Source organism: Daktulosphaira vitifoliae, unplaced genomic scaffold (genome assembly GCF_025091365.1).
Source record: "Daktulosphaira vitifoliae isolate Bord-2020 unplaced genomic scaffold, ASM2509136v1 Scaffold_2, whole genome shotgun sequence".
In the NCBI taxonomy this organism is placed as follows: domain Eukaryota; kingdom Metazoa; phylum Arthropoda; class Insecta; order Hemiptera; family Phylloxeridae; genus Daktulosphaira; species Daktulosphaira vitifoliae.
In genome coordinates this window covers 27,081,741-27,103,355 of record NW_026099573.1, presented here as the reverse complement: position 1 = coordinate 27,103,355, position 21,615 = coordinate 27,081,741, and the positions used below count along the sequence as shown (strand labels likewise).

At 26.4% G+C, this 21,615-nt stretch overlaps 1 protein-coding gene across 1 annotated transcript; it reads right to left on the bottom strand.

Annotated features, from left to right (window-relative positions):
* Positions 1-406: 406 nt before the first annotated feature.
* Positions 407-21,324, bottom strand: LOC126897794 (caldesmon-like). Its single transcript, XM_050671666.1, has 7 exons — positions 21,132-21,324; positions 17,967-18,014; positions 11,179-11,412; positions 10,957-11,057; positions 10,773-10,879; positions 1,711-1,923; positions 407-1,634 (listed from the first exon to the last, which is right to left on the bottom strand). The coding sequence occupies exons 1-7, from the start codon at positions 21,204-21,206 to the stop codon at positions 631-633; spliced, it is 1,782 nt and encodes a 593-aa protein (XP_050527623.1). The 5' UTR covers positions 21,207-21,324; the 3' UTR covers positions 407-630.
* Between the last annotated feature and the right edge of the window lie 291 nt (positions 21,325-21,615).

Here is a 21,615-nt window from a genome sequence, read left to right as displayed (position 1 = left end):
ATTATTTTTATTGAGTTTGTTAAATTTTTTGTAATTATGGTATGATAGTTTTATTCTTAAATATGTTATATAAAAACAATACACTCGGTATGTACGTGTGTTTTAAAATGCTCTTATTTAACATCAAATCGAATATTAATTAAAAATTTCGAAGACATATTTAAAAGTAAATTTTTTTTTTGTTCAAAACAACGTTACTTCTTTATCCCTATCCGAAGTCTTACTAAAAATAATGAAATCTATATCATTAATTTTCAAATATTATAATTTTTGACTTAACTAAAATAAAAATATTGAAGAGCTTGTATAATAAAAACTATTTTTTTTCTCAATTTTGTGAGCATTCCCCCCCTAGTTTCGACTATAATTCACTGATAAAACAGTGTTAAACATAATAAACATGTAATTAAATTTATAATATATTTTTTATATTATTATAATATTTGCAATAGTTATCATATTAATATTATTACAAATTTTACTGTTATAAATAAATAAATAAATAAATAAATAAAATTTGTTCTTGTAAAAATGCAATAACATTAATAATTAATGAAAGTTACAGTAATTAAATAAATGCTTTTGTATAACAATATGCTTAGAATATATTGGAAAAAATTTTTTTTATCATTATTCTTCTTCTTCTTCTTCTTCCTCTTCATCATCATCTTCTTCTTCAAAGTATTCCTCTTCTGTTTTTGTTTCACCTCCTTCGGTCTTAATTTCTTCCTCGTCATCGGAAGATTCTAAGTCCTCACATTCTTGTCCATCGGCTACAGCATGTTCATCCCCTGAAACTTCTTCATTTTCTACTACTTCTTCAATTTCAACACCGCTACTTTCATCATTTTCATTTCCGGAATGTACGACAGTTGACGAGGTCGTCGTGGTAGTCCTTGTTGCCCGTCTAAAGACTGTTGTTGAAACTGTACCGCCGTCTACTTCTTCCAATGTTGAATATGACTCTTCGTGATGCTCAGTTGAAGCATCAGAATTTTGATTTGCTAAACTACTACCTAAATGATTTCTAACATTTGTAGTAACTATTTTAGTATCTTCTTCCACTTCTTCGTCAGTCTCTTCCTCGGAAACGTCTTCGGTAACAGCCTTAGATTTTTCTAAAATTAATCGTTCTTCTTCAACTCTTCGTGCTTCGTCTTCTGCTGCTAATCGTTCTTCTTCTTCTTTGCGTGCTTCATCTTCTGCTGCTAATCGTTCTTCTTCTTCTTTGCGTGCTTTTTCTGCAGCTGCTAATCGTTCTTCTTCTTCTTTGCGTGCTTTTTCTGCAGCTGCTAATCGTTCTTCTTCAATTTTGCGTGCTTTTTCTGCAGCCAATCGTTCTTCTTCTTCTTTGCGTGCTTCTTCTGCAGCTAGTCTTTTTTCCTCCTCTTTACGAGCTTTTTCTTCTGCAGCAAGTCTTTCTTCCTCCTCTTTACGAGCTTTTCTTTCTGCATCTAATCGTTCTTCTTCCGCCTTGCGAGCTTCTTCTTCAGCCAACAATTTTTCTTTTTCTTCTTCTTCTTTTCTTGCTTCCTCTGTCAATCGTTTTTCTTTTTTACATGCAACTTCTTCTGCTGCTCGCTTATCATTTTCTGTCTTTGAGGATTTTTCGTCTTCAAACTGAACTGTTTTTCCTAAAATATATAAAATCACTATAGTGTACAAAATTATACAAATAAAAGGATTATCATGAAAATATTGTAATGATACTTGTTTCATCAGTATGTTGATTATACGTTTTTGCTGGAGTGTCTACTTTTACTTTAGGACGATCTGAAGATGCTGCAACAGCTTCTCTAGTTTTATTATAATATGAAAGCATGATAATATTATTATCAACTTCTGCATCACCAGATAATCTTGGTCTTCTACGTGGAATAGCTTTTCCACCAGCATATGTTACGCATGCAAGATGACCTTTACCTATGAATTACACGTAGTTTTTAATACCACTGATAATAAGATATTTATAAATTAAAAACAAATTTATTTAAAAAAAAATTGTTTTCTTATATAAAACTGACCTTATCCAAATGAAACTTTTTATAACGTTTAGATACATTCAGTGGCCAAACCTGATCTGACGAATTCTATGAACTTTGATTCACTAAAGATATTTTGTTACTTTCTTTTCAAATAATTTTTACAGTTTTGGATTATGTTACAAACATATTTTAAATTATTTATTACTCTAATGAGAAAAAAATATATATACATTTTATTATTTTTTAGAGTTAATTTTTTATTTCTTTTCTTACAAAAAGTTTTTATGGATCGTAACAATTTTGGATAAGTATTTATTCAGTTACAAGCATTTTAATAAATGTATGTAGTACTAGTTAGTTTAGTCCGTACAGATATATGAATACTTTCACCGCACTAAATACTCTCTCCATGTAATAAATATTCGTAACTTAAAAAATACTTCTTGAAAAAAAAATTACAAAATTTGAAAATCTAACACTTAACCTGCTCACTGGGGGATTTAAAATAGTAACTTTTTTACAATAACTAACTTAATTTTTGAAAATGTTCCGGAAATACTGCGTCCTTTAAATATATACTTTAAATTAAAGCTTATTTTATGTACTATAAAATGAAAAAAAAAATTTGACACTTTATCTTCTGCATGTAAACGGCTGCCGTAGTTAAAAAAACGATATTTTTGTGTTAAAATTTTCGATTTACAATTTTTAATTTTCAACTTAAAAATGCTATAACTTTTCGGAAAATGTAATTATTAGCACAAATTTTTTTTTCTAAATACATTATTAGTACATCTTTCATTTGACATACTTTTTATTAAAATTGGACAATTTCCCCTTATAAGGGGGCGTTCAAAACATTGTATAAAACATAGAACTTTTTCAACTGAACTTTTGAAAATGTTCCGGAAATACTGCGTCCTTTAAACATATATCAAATCAATGGTTATGTTATTTACTATAAAATGAAAAAAAAAATTTGTCCCGACACCTTATCTCTTATGTGCTAATGGCTGTCGAAATTAAAAAAAAAATGTAATGTTTGCGATAAAAATCACTTTTTATCGGGATGTTTTTTGTACTTAAAACTGCCACAACTTTTTCAAATATTAACATTCAAAATAATATTTTTTTATATTAAAACCTTAGATATTTCCCTTTCATTTGATATAATTTTTTTTTTGAAAATCTAACACTTATTCTGCTAACAGGGGGGATTTAGCAACATTTTTACAAAAACTAACTTTTTTAACTTAAATTTTGAAAATGTTCCAGAAATACTGCGTCCTTTAAACATATGTCAAATTAAAGCTTATATCATGTACTATAAAATTTAAAAAAAAAATTTATCCCAATGACCTATATTCTATGCGCAAATGGCTGCCAAATTGTTCAATTTGATAAATATATCATTACTATTGAATCAATGATATATTTATCAATATGATATTTTTTTTTCTTGTCTTGAACAATAATTATTTATAAGAATAGTTATTTTGTTCGTATTAATAAAACATTATCATAAACCCTTGATAAAATTTCTCTTTCAATTTTGATTGAGGTTTTTCTTTGGGTGTAGTTTATTTTTTTTTTAAATATCTTTTAAGGGCAATACACTGACTTTCATGAATATTTTATAATTTAATTGATATAAAATAAAGTTCATAAAACATAAAAAATTAAACTTATTAAAATTTTTTTACTTTTTTAAAGTCGAAAAAGTAATTTTTAAATTTGAGTTAGCTTAAATAGCCCATTTTATAATGTGACGAAAGCAATGATAAGTTGTCGTGTCGGTATCATTTGTGTCATTAATGCTTACGGTACGTTCAAATCCATCTGTGGCTATTAATATTTTGCATTTTTTTTGAGTTAGAATAAAATTTTCAAATCATTTGATATTTATCTCATAACTTCAATAAATATAAAAAATCCTATCAATATAGTCTCCCTTTGTTAGAAGAAATTTATATTCATGTTATTATTATTTTACTATATGGTTCTTTTTGTGGCTACGATTTATTTTGCTAATCCTCACTAGACCTACTATTTCAACGATACGTCAAATGATTACAATTCGTATTTAGTTTAAGTTATTACTCTTAAAAATTGAAAAAATATTCCTTATTCAAATAAAAAGTAGCTTAACCAGCCTTTTCCATACAAACAATTAAAATCATTAATTTCTAATATTCTTAAAGTATTCATTGTCGAATTAGATTTGATATGATAAAAGTATTCAACTACAAAAGTAAATAATTTTACTTTGTAATTTATTAATTTTTTAACTCTATTTGTGTGTGTTACTACCAGTTTATAATATTCCAAATTTTTTTGTAACATGTTTCTTTATAAATCATAAATTAAAAAAAAAAAATGATTTTTATTTAAGTGGTCTATTACGATAAAAATGTAAAAAAATCTAACTTTTCTGATAAATGTACTGTAAATAGTAATTTTAAAATTCCCTGATTGCATATTAATCTTAACAATTTCATTTTTAGCTTCGATGCGAAGCTGAGAAGGTATTAATTTTACTATGATGTGTTTTTTTTTNTTTTTTCTATTTAATAATGTCAATTTCAAACTTGCAAGTTGTGCTAAATGTTAATGTAATAAATATCTGTTTTCCAAGCAGAGGTGATGGCGATACTGGTAGAGGTTCAGAACCTGCTAGTATCAAAAATAAGAAGATAACTATCTTAAGTGATAGTCAAGCGGCTTTGAAGGCACTCTGTAACGATCAGGTGAATTCAAAGCTGATCCTCAAATGCAGGGAAACTTTAGAATCACTATCGAGGTTCAACAAAGTTACACTAGCGTGGGTATATCAGGACACAACGGAATCACTGGAAATGAAAATGCTAACTTTCTAGCCAGGAAAGGAGCAGAGAACACCCATGTTGGACCAGAACCAGTGGTAGAACTCATTGAGCAATCGCTCAAATTGCTACCCATTAATTGGTGCACAGAACAACACAGGAAAATCTGGAAGTACTTGGTAGTACCTAGACAATCTAAAATGTTTATCAAGACCCCTGGTCTATTGCTGAGTAATCTTAATAGCATGACTAGACCTTAAATAAGCACCCTTACTGGTCTACTGACAAGACATAGTCACCTGCTTAAACATCTTAACGCAATGGGGATATCGGAATCACCATTGTGTAGGAAGTGTGGAGTAGAAAAAGAAGACTCATTTCACATCATGTGCGAATGTGAAGCCTTGTCCACACTAGGATTAAACTACTTGAATAAACCTTTTCCTGAAAAATAAGATATTAAAAACCCAAAACCCAGAAAGATAGGACTTTTTGGTCATCTTTAGAGGTGACTTTATGATTGGTAATGTATTAACACTTCGGTGATAACACTTTGTGGGTAAACCGAATCAAGACAATTCGGTATGAGGTGCGCAAAATGGACGAATAGGTCTGAGTGCATGGGCATTATGTTCACCTCGATATCAACTAAAACTAAAACTAAGGATATAATTAAGGAAAAAGAAAATCATGTAGCTTTTGGACTAATCCACCAATTTTTTTAAATTAAACACTATCTACAGATTTGCATCGAAGCGTTTTTTATGATAGTGATTTTATTCACTGTGAGATATCATTATACTTGATCCAACTATGCCACGTCCCCACTAAGCCGCGACCTCACTGTGCTGGGTTTTTTTTTATTCTGTAAGTAACTGAGTGGGTTATGATAAAAAAAATCACTTTGTATATTATTTTCCAGACAACAAGTTTAGGTTTCTATAATATTAATTTAATATTATTAATAAAATAAAAATATTTATAGAGTATTATTGGGGTAAAACTTCTTTATAGAGGATCCGAAAAAAACATATTATCAAGCGTCACGGACGGTATAATGGTCGGTCACGGTCAGCTGTATAGTATATTTTATATTATTATTTAGCACTATATTTTCGAAAATTAAAGTAATTTGATTTAAAATGTATTGAATAATTTAATTTAAAAAAATAATTTTGATTGTGTATAAAAATTTTATTATTTTGCCAGACTCTGTAATTCTGTAATAAGCTCTGTAACCCCGAGGATAATAATTATGGACAATGATGACAAGTTCAGGTTACCGAAAAAACACTTCAAAAACGCAGATTCAATGGGTAACAGTGCTGATAAAGGAAGGAAAAATCGGATTCTACGAGGCGCTTTCATAATGAATTTACAAAATTTTCCACTCGCTCTTTAGTCACAATTGATAGATAATTAAACGATTTTATTAAGGACCAATCGTAAATGTCAATTTATAGTCTAAATTGTCAGTCTCCAAGCTCATTCATTAGACATTCTTGGTACGTCCTTCAAAATTCGAAAATGATAATTTTCTCCGAGACCTGGGAACATGAAAACGAGAATACTATAATCCCGAATTTTAGTTGTATCGTTAAATTTAAGTGACCAAATGTCAGATATAGAGTAGCTATTTATCATCATAATGACGGTATAATTAATATTGTCACTCCATCGATTGAAATAAAAATAGGACAATATCAATTATATAGTTCAAGAAGTACCCCGGTCGGTGATTTTTATGTATTTAAGGCAAAAGAACAAATCATCATCATTGTAGCATTTTATGTCTCACCAAATTAAAAATAGATTATATAGTTTATTTTTTAAATAGATCGCTGCTTACCTATATTACTGAAGGTGCAACATTACTCGGCAGGAGAGAAGATAAATTGCCTTAGATTCTAAGTGAAGACTTTAATGTTAATTTCGCATTAGATAGATCAGAACCATTAAATCATTTTTTTTCGTGAAAATTTCAATTTATCAATGAATAATGAACCAAAAACTCCAACAACTCCTTCAGGAACCACAACAGATGCAATTTTCATTCGATATATTAATAACATCCAATCGAAAATTTACATTACTTATTTCAATTACCATAAGCTTATTATATTTTATTTCGCATGGAAAAATATAATTAATAATAATAAAATATATTAATTTCAATTGAAAATAAAGTTTTTACGTGTATTTTTTAAAATTTTATCCCAATATAAACCTAATATTCTATCAGTTGAATGACTCTGAATAAAGTTTCACTTCATCCGCTCGTACTCGTAACACGCACTAAGTTTAGTGTGTATATACTTTTATTAATTGTTACAAGTATGCGCGGGTGAAGTGAAACTTCTTTCGTTATGAAGATATCGCGTGAAAATGGCATCTATTGATATTAAATGTTCTTCTTCTTCTTCTTCTTCCTCGCCTCAATCCCAACTACTTGGGGTCGGCCACTCTTATCCTAAACTTCTACTTGACACGATCTCCCACATCAGCTGTCCTCAAATCGCATTCAATAGTATCCCTCCATCTCTTTTTTGGTCTTCCTTTACCTCTTTTTACTTCAACATTCAAATGTTATGTGAATTTAATAAAACCCTGTCTATTAAAACACTTAATTTAATATTAGATTATATTGGCTAGTAAAAATAAAGTGTAAACATTTAATAGGTTGTCAGGGAAATGTTTATTTAAATCGAATAAACGGCAAATCTTTCATTAGAACAGTTTGGCGTGATTTCGGTTACGTTTCTTTGAAATTCTAAAAATCTTTGACCATGGCCGACCGTGACGCTTGTTAATCTGTTTTTTTCAGACCCTCTATAAATAAGTTTCACTGAGTGCGTGTGACAAGTACGTACGGATGAAATTATGTAAATTGAATATAATAGAACTAGGTGATAATGTCAATGTAGAATTTGGATTATTTAGCTATATTTCTTTACGTTTCCTTATACGATGTTGTCGTGCACGTTCAGTATCAGATACAGGAAGATGAACTTCAAAATGACCGTTATTGTATAACCATTGGGAGAATCCAATCCTAAATGGTTTAATAAAATTTTGTATGCAAAAGGTGCACCACCATATCGACGACTAACAAACGCGACTGCGTAAGAATAATATCCATTATGAACCAGTTCTACAGGTCGTGTCCATATATCAATTTATTTATCCCATAATGTAATTTTATCATGAGTTTAATTAATTTAAATTAATTAAAACTGTTGACTAATAAATATTTATCAACCCTAAATACTCGTTTTCCATGTACACCAAGCGCAGAGTGTCAGAAAATGACACTTTTATATACATCTTAAATTAAAGCTTATGCAATATACTTTATTATAAAAAAAAAAAAAAATTCGGACTTTATTTTATCTTTACGGTGAAAATAGTTACTGAATGTTATTTTTGTGTGAAAATTCTCGATTTTATATTTTATTTTCATTATATTTTTATTTTTATTTATAAAAAATACTTTACAAAAGTTTTTGAGTTAGAAAAAATTTTTTAAATTATATGATTTTAATCTCATTTAAATTCAATAATTTTAATAAATATCAAGGATCCAATCACTGCAGTCTCCCTCGTTTGATGAAATTTCTTATTCATATTAAAGTTTTTTTACTATTTGATTTTTTTTTTATGGCTCTCATTTTCTTAGCTCTCACTTGGCAAAATTTTTTTAATGATACATCAAATTATCCAACTTATACACTCAATTGAGTAGATTTTTTTAACAAGATTTTGATTGGTTTTTTTAGCTAAAGTAAATCATAAAAAATTAATTCAGTTCTGCTTATTTTAATTGTAACATCTTTTTAAACACCAAAAGTTACTAAGAAATGATTACTATGCTTTCTATTTAAGTGATCAATTATAATAAAAATTTAAAAAAAATATTGTGCTTTTCTGATAAATTTACTGTCTATAGTAATTATACAGGGTGTTCAGTAAGTCAGGAAACGGGTTTCTATTGTTCTCATTGTTTGTAACAATGAGAACAATAGAAACCCGTTTCCTGACTTACTGAACACCCTGTATAATTACTATAGACAGTAAATTTATCANAATAGAAACCCGTTTCCTGACTTACTGAACACTCTGTATAATTCCCTGACTGCATATTAATTTTAACAATACTAGTTTTTTTATTCTTATAAAGTTTTCTATTTAATAATGTAAATTTCAAACTTGAAGTTGAGCTAAAAGTTATGGTAACAAATTCAACTTTTTTTATTATGAACTTTTCAAAAATCAACTTTAAAATACCAAAATAGGTTATATTTTGTACTGATTATTTTTAAAATATTAAAGAACAAAATCTGTAATAATTAATTAAAAATTTTTGTGTGTTTTAATTATTTTTTTATTGTAATAAATCATTTAAAAAGAAATATGAATAATGTAACTCTTGGTGTTTAAATAGGTGGTACAATTGAATATGATAAATAAATAGAATATGGCATAGATGGTTTAAATATTCAGAACTATTTTCTTTATAGTTATATCCTATAATTTTAAATAATTAGTAAAATATCAAAAATTATTGGTGATAGAAAAAATTAAATTGCAGATTTGAAATCAGTGCAAAAAATTGAATAATAAAAGTATATTTTTTACTCTGATGAAAATTCCTTGTAAACTATTTATTCATTTATTAACAACAAATTATCTTTTGAAAAGTTCAATTATTAAACACGTTTGTCATATAAGTAACTACTACTTTAAAATTTTTATAATTTCTCCGTAAAAATTACAATATTAAATTATTAATTATCATTTTCATACTTCAATTTATTTATATAATATACTTATTAATCAACTACTAATTAGGAATAATGATAGAAATAGGAGTTAATTTTGCTTTTAGAATAATCAACCAATTTGTAAAATTAAAGACTATCTACAGATTTACATCGAAGCGTTTTTTATGATAGTGATTTTAATCACTGTCAGATATCATCTATACTGGACCCAACTATACCACGTCCCTACTGTGTTGGGTAATTTTAAATTAAGTGTAAAGTAATATATATTAATAATAAATTATTGTTATTAAAATGTAATATATTAATTAAAAATAAATACTGTAATATTAAAAATCAAGTTGAATGAAATTTAAAAAATGAATTTAAAATTCAAAATATTTACAATATTTCATTTATTGAACGCTCACATTTATTATTAATCGTACACGTTTACTGAAGTTGTACGTTCATTGTACAGTAAAATGTTGACTGTATACCTAATAAAACAATAGAATCCGTCCGTGATGGCCTAACGTGGCAGCCAACCGCGAATTGTTTTTTGAACCCTTTGTAAAGAAGTTTCATTTCAAAAATGTACCACTATGAGAAAAACAACATACCAATTTTTTTTTTTCATATTCCATTAGCACAATGATTTATTGTATTATTTGATTTTTACATGTTTCTTATACGTTCATCGAACTATAGAATTTTTACCGTATATTTAATAGAACAATAGATTCTATTTGACGAACGTTTACGTTAATGGAACAATAAAATTTTTACTGTATACCTAATAAAAGCATAGGATCCGTCCATGACAGCCGGTCGTAATGACGACCGTGTCGCCCGATAATTTCCTTTTTTCTGTTAAGTAGTTATACTTCAAAAATTAAAAAAAATTTCTTATTAGTAATGAATAATAAAAAATATGATTTTAACATAATTAAAACTGTAAATATTATTAAAGATATAAAATAACAAAATACATTCAGTGGATTAAAAGTTATAGTATTTGATGTTGAACACCCTGAATATATTATTTAAAAAAATGTTCACACAATTATTAAAGACTATACTCATAAAATAGATAAACATTTAAATGGTCCTAAAAGTAGCATTTTTCATAATTTTTTATTTATTCACTGATGCATTTGAATCAATTTTAGAAGTCTCTGTAATCTAATATAAAGTGTACATACCTATGGTATCGTAATGATGGTTTTGAGAGTCTCTCAATATGGCCTCAATGTATGCGTCAGATTCAATACGCTCAGCTATAGGTAGTTCCATATAACCAGTATGTGTACTATACGGTACATGGTGATATAAATAAACGTTTCATATTTTCTATTCGAACCATTAATATTTTACATTCATACTTACTTATATTGAGAATAAGATTTTGGTCTTATTGTTGGAGCATATATTTGCTTTAATAATCCAGCAGTTTGAGCCCGTATTGACCTCGTTACATCATCAAAATTCTGTAAATTAAATTTGTAATATTAGTATACGAATATTAGGTAATTTTAAAATGTATATAATAAATAGTTAAATTATTTGTCCTTTTTAATTATTACACTAAAATTTTGAATTAAACTTTACCGTGGCACTCTTCGTATTTAAATATTCATCAGTTGCATCGTAACCAGGATGCGATCTGTGCTTGTGTTCAATCTTGTCTAATACACCATGAATTGCAGCTCCATTTCTGTAGTGATAATGAGGTACAGAAGTTGGTCTATACCTATAATTGTAAGGTAAAACATTTGAGGATGGTTTCGCTGTTGAAGTTATAGGTGTCATGATAAATGGACTAGTTTGATAAACTTGATGAGCCTGTAATTGACCATAGGTTAAGATTAATTCATATATACCCAAAGATTCTAAGTATAAAACTTTAATAAGTTTAAAGATTTTTAAATATTTATATTTTTTGGATTTACATACAAATACATTTAAACTTTGGCGAGGATAAATAATTTTAAGAAAAAATTACCTAAAATAATTTCTTTATTTAATGTTTACTTTTACCGAGGGGAGTAAATAAGGTAAGTTGGAGAGGCAAAGCTTAAACTTAAACTATTAACGAAACTCTATGAGCTAGGATAATTATTTCTCTATCATTTATTTTAACACACACTCAGTAGTATTTCCGTAAAAAGTTCATGGGCTATAATTTTTATTAAAGATTTATGACACCCATCACGAAGATACGTATGATCTTTTCATTCAGTTTCAGTACTGTAAAAGAGTATTTACAAAAATAATTACTTATTTAGTATACAAAATGAAGGAAAGCAGTACTTTTTTTAAGGTGTACAAGCGTATAAATCATACTCCCCAAATATGACGAAAATTATAGACCGTCTATAAGACGACCAAGGTGGAATATACCAATAGCCAATAGATTATAAAAAAAATAATAATACATTTTATTTAAAATATACAAATTGGTAATTTAAACAATTTTCTCAAACACTAACCCGTTGAAGAGTAATTACAAAATTATTCATCCCCTAGAGTCATAAATCCAATTTATGTTGACTGGTATTTATTGATCAATTTTGGTTAGTCAAAAAAATGTTACTTATCAAGAAAATATGTTCTTAAGGATGCACTTGTGTGATTAAAAGTAAATACCAAAGTTAGACATAAACGTTAAACTTATAAGCTTAATTACAAATTTTAGATTTCATATTATCTTAATATCTCTTTTGTTCAATTAACATCGAATTAACTTATATTTCGTACTAATTTTGTAAAACTAACGGTAGAAATAGGTTTTGAAAACTACATTATCTCAAGAAATAATAAAAAAATATTTATTTAAAAAATTTAATAATGTGTTTCATATTAAAAGGGGGTTCGCGGCACAGTGGTGACGTTGCATAATTGGGCTCAGTATAGATTTAATCTGACAGTGATTAAAATCACTATCATAAGAATCGCTCCGATGCAAATCTGTAGATAGTGTTTAATTTTAAAAAAATGGTGGATTATTTCAAAAGCTACATTATCTCCTATTTCCAAATTTATATCCTGATTAATATAAAGTAAATCGAATGAAAGAGGGATATAAATATTATTTCTAATAAAAAAATTTTATTGATCCATACACTTTTCAATAAGTTATAGCATTATAAAGTTAAAAATGTAAAATATAAAATCGAAAATTTTCACACAAAAATAGCATTAGGTAACTATTTTCACCATGAAGACAAAATAAAGTCCGAATTTTTTTTTTCCATAATAAAGCATATTACATTAGCTTTAATTTAAGATATATATAAAAGTATCAGACTTTCCGGAACACTTTCAAAAGTTGAAAAGGTTAATTTTTTGTGAAAAAGTTGTCATTTTAAATCATTTATAAAAAAATATACCAAATGGTAGGTAAATACATCATGAATCTACAAAAAAAAATATATTGATCTATTCATTTTTTAAAAAGTTATAGCATTATAAAGTTAAAAATATAAAAAACAATTTTTTACAAAAATCGTATTTTTTTTATTAACTTTGATGTATCCTTTAACCGTGAAGACAATATAAAGTCCGAAATTTTTTTTCCATGATAAAGTATATTACATTAGCTTGAATTTAAGATATTTTAAAAAAAGTTGTCATTTTCAATCTCCCCATGTGGGCAGGTTAAGTGTCAGATTTACAAAAAATATACCAAAAGATAAGTAAAGACATTATGCATCTATAAAAATTATTTATATTAATTTGATTATTTTTGAAATAATTATGGTAGTTTTAAATTAAAAAAATTGAAAAAATGTCGAAAATAAGGGATTTTTAATTTTTTTGAAGATTTCCCCCATTTACGGGGAACGAGGGAAATTTTTTCAAGTTTTGTGGATAATGTCTTCGGCTATATACGATTTGTGATCTTTTGACGTATCGTTGAAAGAAATCAGTCCAATGAGAGCTGAAAAAAAGTGGTAACAGACACAAAAAAAAATAAAAACGTGGTTTCGACAACCATATAACATAATTTTGAATAATTTACATAAAAATGAATACATTTTTGGAAGATAAAATAAAGTAAAATTATGTCTTACACTTTTTCTATGTTTAAAAAATCACATATTTTGTAGTATAATAAAGAAATTTGAAAGTAAAAAATTTAGAACTTCAAAAAATGTTATTAGTCTATAAATATAGTACAAACCTCTTAGCACTTGTGTAAACTCAACTAGTTAAATAAATGAGATTTTTTGAACTAAGCTTTTAATATAATTTATTTAATTAAATAATTGATTAACTTTAACTACAACTCGTCACTTATTTTCAATCTATTTACTTTTAATAAGTTGTAAAAAATTATTAACTTGGTAAATAGAATGCATTAATTGTAAAATCACAAAATATTCGAGTAAAACAAATTAATGGAATAATTTGCTTAAGACTTCCAATTAAATTACCTTAATACTAAGTATTTTGAATAACTTCATATAAATTTTAATGGTACAATATATTAGTTAATTTTTTTTTATGTAACTAGTAAAGATAATTTGTTTAATATCAAATTTAACCTACAAACATTAGTTTATTCTTATTGTCAAATATTTTTGTAACTCCAATTATATCCTAATATTATCATATATTAACTTAGTTATAGTTTTACTATGCCTTTATTTTGATTGAGTAGGGTGTAAATAATCATTCACTGTATACACTATTATATGTTAAATCAATTACACAAAATTTTAGCTTCGATGCGAAGATGAGAAGGTATTAATTTTACTATGATGACTTTTTTTTTTTGTGTGTGTTACCACTTTTTCTCAGCTATCACCCAACCGATTTCTTTCAACGATACGTCAAAAGATCATAAATCATATATAGTCGAAGACATTACCCTCAAAATTTGAAAAAAATTCTCGTTCCTTGTAGTAAATGGGGGAAATCTCCAAAAAAATACAAATTTTAAAATCCCTAATTTTCGACATTTTTAAAATTTTTTTTAATTAAAACTTTTTAACTTTTTACTTAAAAAATTTTTTTATAAATTTGTCCCTTTACCTGCCACAGGGGGGATTCAAAATGACAACTACTTCACAAAAAATTAACTTTTTTAACTTAACTTTTAAAAGTGTTCTGGAAATACTGACACTTTTATATATATCTTAAATTAAAGCTTATGTAAAATACTTCATTATGAAGAAAAAAATTTTGGACTTCACGGTGAAAATAGTTACCGAATGCTATTTTTGTGTGAAAATTCTCGTTTTTATATTTTACATTTTTAACTTTATAATGCTATAACTTATTGAAAAGTGTAGGATCAATACAATTTTTTTAAAGGAAATAATATTTATATCCCTCTTTCATTCGACATACTTTTTTTTTACACCATTTCCCTTTATATATTAATATATTATAAATATACAGGGTGATTTTTTTATCATAACCCACTCAATTACTTGCAGAATAATAATAATTTAAACATTTTTTTTTTTTATTATCTTTAGTTACACATTATTCTTGAATTTTTAACTATGTAATACTTTTTAAGTTCATCCCTTATGCCTTGGAAGGGGGTCAACTTTGTTTTTTTAAATGGTAACACATATTTTTAATTTAATAAAATGTTTGAGTTTTTAATTTAATAGTAAATGGCATTTGAATTTTTAATATAACTTAATTCGTTTATTAGATATAATCATTTAAAGTTTCAAATTTTTGAATTAATATACAGGTATAATACACAAGGGATTACAAATACAGGTAGCTAATTGGTTTTTTATAACATCGATATTAGCAGGTACACAGCATTGTTATTATCAATTGTAGTAAGGCACATTGTTATGAGTTTATAAATACACTAACTGACAATACAGAAAGTATATCTATTGATAATCATAATTGATAATAAACAATCCGTGACTGAGACAGCAATGTCATAAAAATCCAATTAGCTACCTGTATTTACAATCCCATGTGTATTATACATGTATATTAACTCAAAATTTTGAAACTTTAAATGTTTATATCTAATAAGCTAATAAAGTTATATTAAAAATTCAAATGCCATTTACTATTAAATTAAAAACTCAAACATTTTATTAAATTAAAAATATGTGTTACCATTTAAAAAAACAAAGTTTACCCCCCTCCAAGGCATAAGGGATGAACTTAAAAAGTATTACATAGTTAAAAATTCAAGAATAATGTGTAACTAAAGATAATGAAAAAAAAAAATGTTTAAATTATTATTATTCTGCAAGTAATTGAGTGGGTTATGATAAAAAAATCACACTGTATATAAATATTTATTTATTCATATATACACTTATAAATCATAAAACTTATAATCAGGATATAAATAAGGAAATAGGAGATCATGTAGCTTTTGGAATAATCCATCAATTTTTTAAAATTAAACACTATTTACAGATTTGCATTGGAGCGTTTTTTATGATAGTGATTTTAATTACTGTCAGATATCATTATACTTGACTCAACTATGTCATATCCCCACTGTGCCGCGACTCTACTGTACTAGTATTTTTTTTTCAATACATACATAATGGTTTCACGTGATCTGACAAATCACATAAGTTTTGATACAGTATCTATTTTTTTTTATTTTAATAATTTTTAACGTAGGTTTTTGTTATTAAAATAACAAAATAGAAGAGAACACAATCTATTTATGCTAAATATAGGTTAAGGCACAATTTTTGAAGTGAAAATTATTATTGCTTGAATGAGTATTTAATAAAATGAAAAATACTTTTAATAATATTATTACTATCTTTTTAATAATAAGATATTTGATATTATTTAATCAAAAGTCAAAATATACAGTAATATTGAAAAATTTTTAATTAAAAATAATATACTAAACAGTAATGTATTTAGAAAATTTGCGGGGGATCCAAATATTTTTTAAAAACGTAATGTATTGGGGAAATTTAATTTGGATTATCAACTATTTATTTTAAATTATGATAAAGTAATACTTAAAAAAGTTTTATTTCATGTTAATTAACTCATTAAATGATGATGATGTTTATGGAAAAAAATTGTGCCTATAACCAATATTTAGTGTGAAAAGATTCCGTTCTCTTTTATACATTTCTTAATAATAAATACTTTACGTTTAATATGGTATAATAAACATGTAAAATAATCGTAAAATTAAAAATTTTATGAACTTTATACGCTCTCAAAATTTAAAAACAAAACATTAATATAAAAATTTGCTACCTAATTTCTATTTAAAATCAACATTAAATGATTGATATTTTTTTCAAGACACTAATTTTGTACACTTTTAAGATTGCATTGTTTTAATCAAGATTTTATTTTTGGTAATATAATTTTTTTAACTATGCTATCAGTTGAAAATAAAAATATTATAATTCCAATATATTAGCATTTTAAGTATGTTTAATACTATTATTATTTCTTAAAATTCATGAAACGGATACTATTTAATACTTTTTTTTAATCTTTTCATTTTATTTAACTTTCTTATTTAATTAGGTTTTTTTTAATTTTTGGTTAAAATGAAAATTATGACAGTAGCATAATTGCAGAGATAAGAAGTTCATATGTTCGAGTCGAAAAATATTACATTATGATGGTGAATTAATTATTCTTCTAAAAGTATAAGAGCAATTTTTTTTAAATGTTTTTATAATAATATTATAAAAACTATAATATATTATATAGTTTATTATCGTGTCAACTGAATACAGCATTGTTTTTGTTTTTTAGTTTATTATTTTTCATCAGTAATAATAGGTATAGTGAGAATGGCTTAGCTTCTAGTTTGAAACTAATTTCCCTCAAATTTAAATTTACTTTTATATAAAAAATATTTTATAAAGGAAAATATTATAATTAGCTCTCTCAAAAAAATCTTAGGTCTATGTTAACATTGTATAAACCTAATCAAGTCCTGGTTAAAAATCTATTTTTGAGACTTATTAGTTTATTATAAAATTTTTTATTTTATTTAATAAAATGTGTATTTAATAATTTTTTTTTTTTTAATTTATTTATAAAATAATTTTTAACAATCATCTGATTTTGAATGTCTTAAAAGTTGTGAGCACTGGTACAAGAATATTCTACAAACTCTATTATTATCAATATTATTTTATGATATATAAATTAGCAATTTTTTGCTTATCAACTTATTTGGGCGAGTTCTTTTAATCGGAGTTGTTTAGAAGTATACGTTGTCACTCTTTGTGTTAAATCAGTAGAGAATATGCTATTAGTATAACTTGGAGTTTAGGACATTTGCATGTTTGTTGTTAGATATTACTAATAATTATATAATGAACAATATTAAATACAAAATGGTATTTTTGCTAACTATAATAATAAAAAACACCTCACGATAATTCAACATAGTAAGATGTTACCTTGTAGTATGAAGGCGGTATCTCGTATCCATCAGATGAATAAATGGGCTGTACAAGAAAAAATAAAATATTTGTTTTAATACGTTTAAATAAATATTTAATACACGTAAATATTTTTCCTTAATAATTTACAACCATTTAAAATAAATAAATAAATAATCTTTAAAAACATATTAATGGACGACGGCGATTTTTGTAATACATTTAATGATTAGTGGGTAAATTTTTCTGGTAACATAAGTTTAAATTGATTAAAAAAACTAATAAGCTTAGACATTGTAAGAGAAATGTCTGTAGGTGCCAGGTCTTCCACCCGATGTAGTGCTAGAGTATGAAGAGTGATAACCTCCTGGTCCACCATCACTAGACCTTGATGATCGTTCAATGGTCAATCCACCAGGTCCTGAATTTCTTTCTACGCGTTCAGTAGTAGTTGTGTAAGATCGGCTACCAGGTCCTCCATTTGTCGTTGATCGTTGTTCTACTACATATTCATATTGTTGTCTTCGCACTTCAGGAACCGAAGAAGACACTGGATAGCTTCTTGGTGTCGTCGAGTACCTTGGTGTCTAAATATATTACAAATGCTAGTATAATATACGTATCTTTTGGTTTTTAAACGTATCTTGGATTAAATTAAATAATAGAAAATAAAAATTAAAATAACTATAATTATTTGGTTTTAACGACAACGGCGAGAAAACTAAAGAACTATTTATTATCGCTTTGCATTATCAAGTTCAAATGTATATATTTAAAAGTATGCGTATATACCTATTTATTTATACAATGTGATTCTTTTATTATTAATCACTTAACTAATCTAAATAATATTATATAATATTGAGAATTTTACCTTTGATTTATTTTAGTTACACATTTTTCTCAATTTATTATTTATAAAATATTTGTCAGGTCATTCCTTATATATTGTTAGGATGTTAATTTTAATTTTCAAATAGCAACATATTGCTTATTTGTTAAATAATGACCTAATTAAGTAAATAACTGGTCCATAACAACTTTTGGACCAGTATTTCAGAAGTTATTAAACCTAGAGGGAAGGAAAATTACTGTCGCGTTTATAACAATACCCGCGCGCCTTTTTATTAAATTATTAGTAACTTCCGAAATATTGGTTCAATATAAGACAGTCATTTATTTAATTAGAGTATTTTCTTTAATTGTTTGAAAAATTGAAGTAAGCACCCCTAAAAGGCATAAGGGATAAATAGTACTCACTAACTAATAAATTGAGAAAAACGTGTATTAAAAAAAAACAAAAGTAAAATTTTTAATATTATATTTATTTTTTGATTAATTAAGTGATCATTAATAAAAAGTCACCTGTATATGTGTTAAAAATATTAGCAGTACAATTATTTTCTAATGGTAATAACGATAAGTTAAAGGCGGCATAGAACTGAAGGCAATACGTCTTCTAGTTTTGCTTTCATGGCCGTCAACAGTACCCGGACTCAAACCATATCTTGAACTTCTGGAAATTTGATTTTTAGACGGTATAGTTTCTGTCACGTGTAAGTGTCTCCTGCGCAAAGCTGACTTGATTAATTGCTCGGCCTCTTCCGGTTCGTACGCTCCCGTTTGCCTGCTAGGTCCCCCGTGTCGACCATACACCAAAAATGGCTCTTCTACTTGACTTGGTCTCGGCACGTCTGGTACTTTATGCCACGGTACTCTACTTATGATCACTTTACCTCTTTTTTGTTCACAACTTGTTTTTACTTCTTTCGGTTTATCTTCTTCCTGCTGCAACACACACACAACCGCAGGTATTTAGTATTCAGTTTATTTTATTTTATTCCGGTACAGATAAAAAAAAAAAAAGTATACAACAATACGAATAAGTAGTGTGTGTTGCAGCTTTAAATTACTCATCGTGATAAATTATTGATAAAGTGTAAAAATTCAAATGTTATAAATAAATCACAAAATAATGCGACCACAATATATTACTAAAAACATTTCAAATTTAATCGATAAAGAACATTTTAAGGGTAAATTATCGAATTAACAGGTTGTTAAAATTGTATTTAAATAATTATGAGTTTTCTGTAGTTTCTATTATAATAGAAAAATAATAATCGTAATCATAAAATTTATTTTAATTAAATAATTATCCGTAATTAAGAACTAAACACTGAATTTATACCAAGTATTATTTAACTTTTCTACATTGCACATTTTTATATATAGTATATAAAATTCTTTATAATTTAAATGAGAATTTTGGGGTAAGTAATTGACAAATATAACAACAAATGAGTCATGTTAAGTGTCGTTAATTGTCTTTTTATAAAAAAAATTATGACTCTTAAAATGGTAGATCAGTAATGTTATTGACCAAATTCAGAATGTGCCAAAATGATGCGAATATCTTTTATTTTGATTTCCATGTTTTCGTAATTGTATACTGTTAAGTTGTATAAATAAATATTGCCGATCCGTGCGCACTTTTACACTAAAATAACTTAGAATTTGAATGCTAGCCAAAATAAAAACGAAATGCAATGCGTTGTTAAGTTTGTGGAATTTTGACAAAGCGCCTCCTAACGACTATTATTTACAGCAATCAAAAAACGATATTTATATACGTATGTTTCACAGTTATAATTCTTACAACGAAATTGTAAAACAATTTAAATACGTAAATAGGTTTATGTTATAAACATAGTAAAAAATATATAAATTTATAACAATTTAGTTTAGTTTAATAGTTACCAAATATTTGCATAATATGAAAAAATTACAATCAAAAGTTATTTCAACAGAGTAAAAAATTTGATTTACATACCTACATATTATAGATAGAAACCTTTAACGATAGTAGTAACATAAATAATATGATAAACATAATGGATTAGCTATTACCTCTTGTAAATTATGTCACAATATTATAAATATGAAGGATTTTTAAAATCGCCGCCGTCGTTAAATAAAAAATATATAGACTATTATTGTATTTTTTATATTGTATTCGAAATATATTTTAGACAGTGAAATAATTGTTAAAATTTATTTAGGTTTAGTCATTTAAAAAAATAATCAATGAAGTACAAAATACATAATTACTTCAAAGATTTATGCTTGTATTTCGAAAATTGATTATAACAGAATGGACTTATTTAAAAAAGCACTACTCACTGATATTGAGTAAGATGTTGAAGGCTTGTAATAGGCTGGCCTACGGCTAGTGTAAAAATCGCTGGAGTAAACCATGTTGGCCAATGTAAAGAAGAAACTGTTCGTTTAAAAAACTCAAATGTTTAAGTTAAGAGAGTGCCAGCCAGTGAGAGACTAAAGCAGCTTCTAGATATTACAGCTTTAGGGATCTCTTTATCCGTTATATATGTAATAAACAGAAAAAGAGTGGGACCTTGTACAACATATTGCGTGCACCCGGCGCCGCACCGCTTCCCCAAGCAAACAATCGTATTATACTTTCATATATTTAATAATAATAAGCTGACTAATCTCAATCCTCTTCACCGCTTCTGTCCATGAACATATTATTTTATTTATAGCACAGCATGCTTTAACAAACAAAATAATATACAAATAAGAATCACGGTCATGTTAGAAAAATAGAGCAATGAATGCTTATATAATCAATTATAAATAGTATAAA

Bases quoted from the DNA above. Each gene is read 5' to 3' on its own strand.
- LOC126897794 (XM_050671666.1), bottom strand. From the start codon at position 21,206: ATGGTTTACTCCAGCGATTTTTACACTAGCCGTAGGCCAGCCTATTAC. The intron at 10,880-10,956 runs GTAAGTATGAAT...TGTACCGTATAG, and splicing joins AAATCTTATTCTCAATATAA to TACACATACTGGTTATATGG. The intron at 1,924-10,772 runs GTATGTACACTT...TGTAATTCATAG, and splicing joins CCATCATTACGATACCATAG to GTAAAGGTCATCTTGCATGC.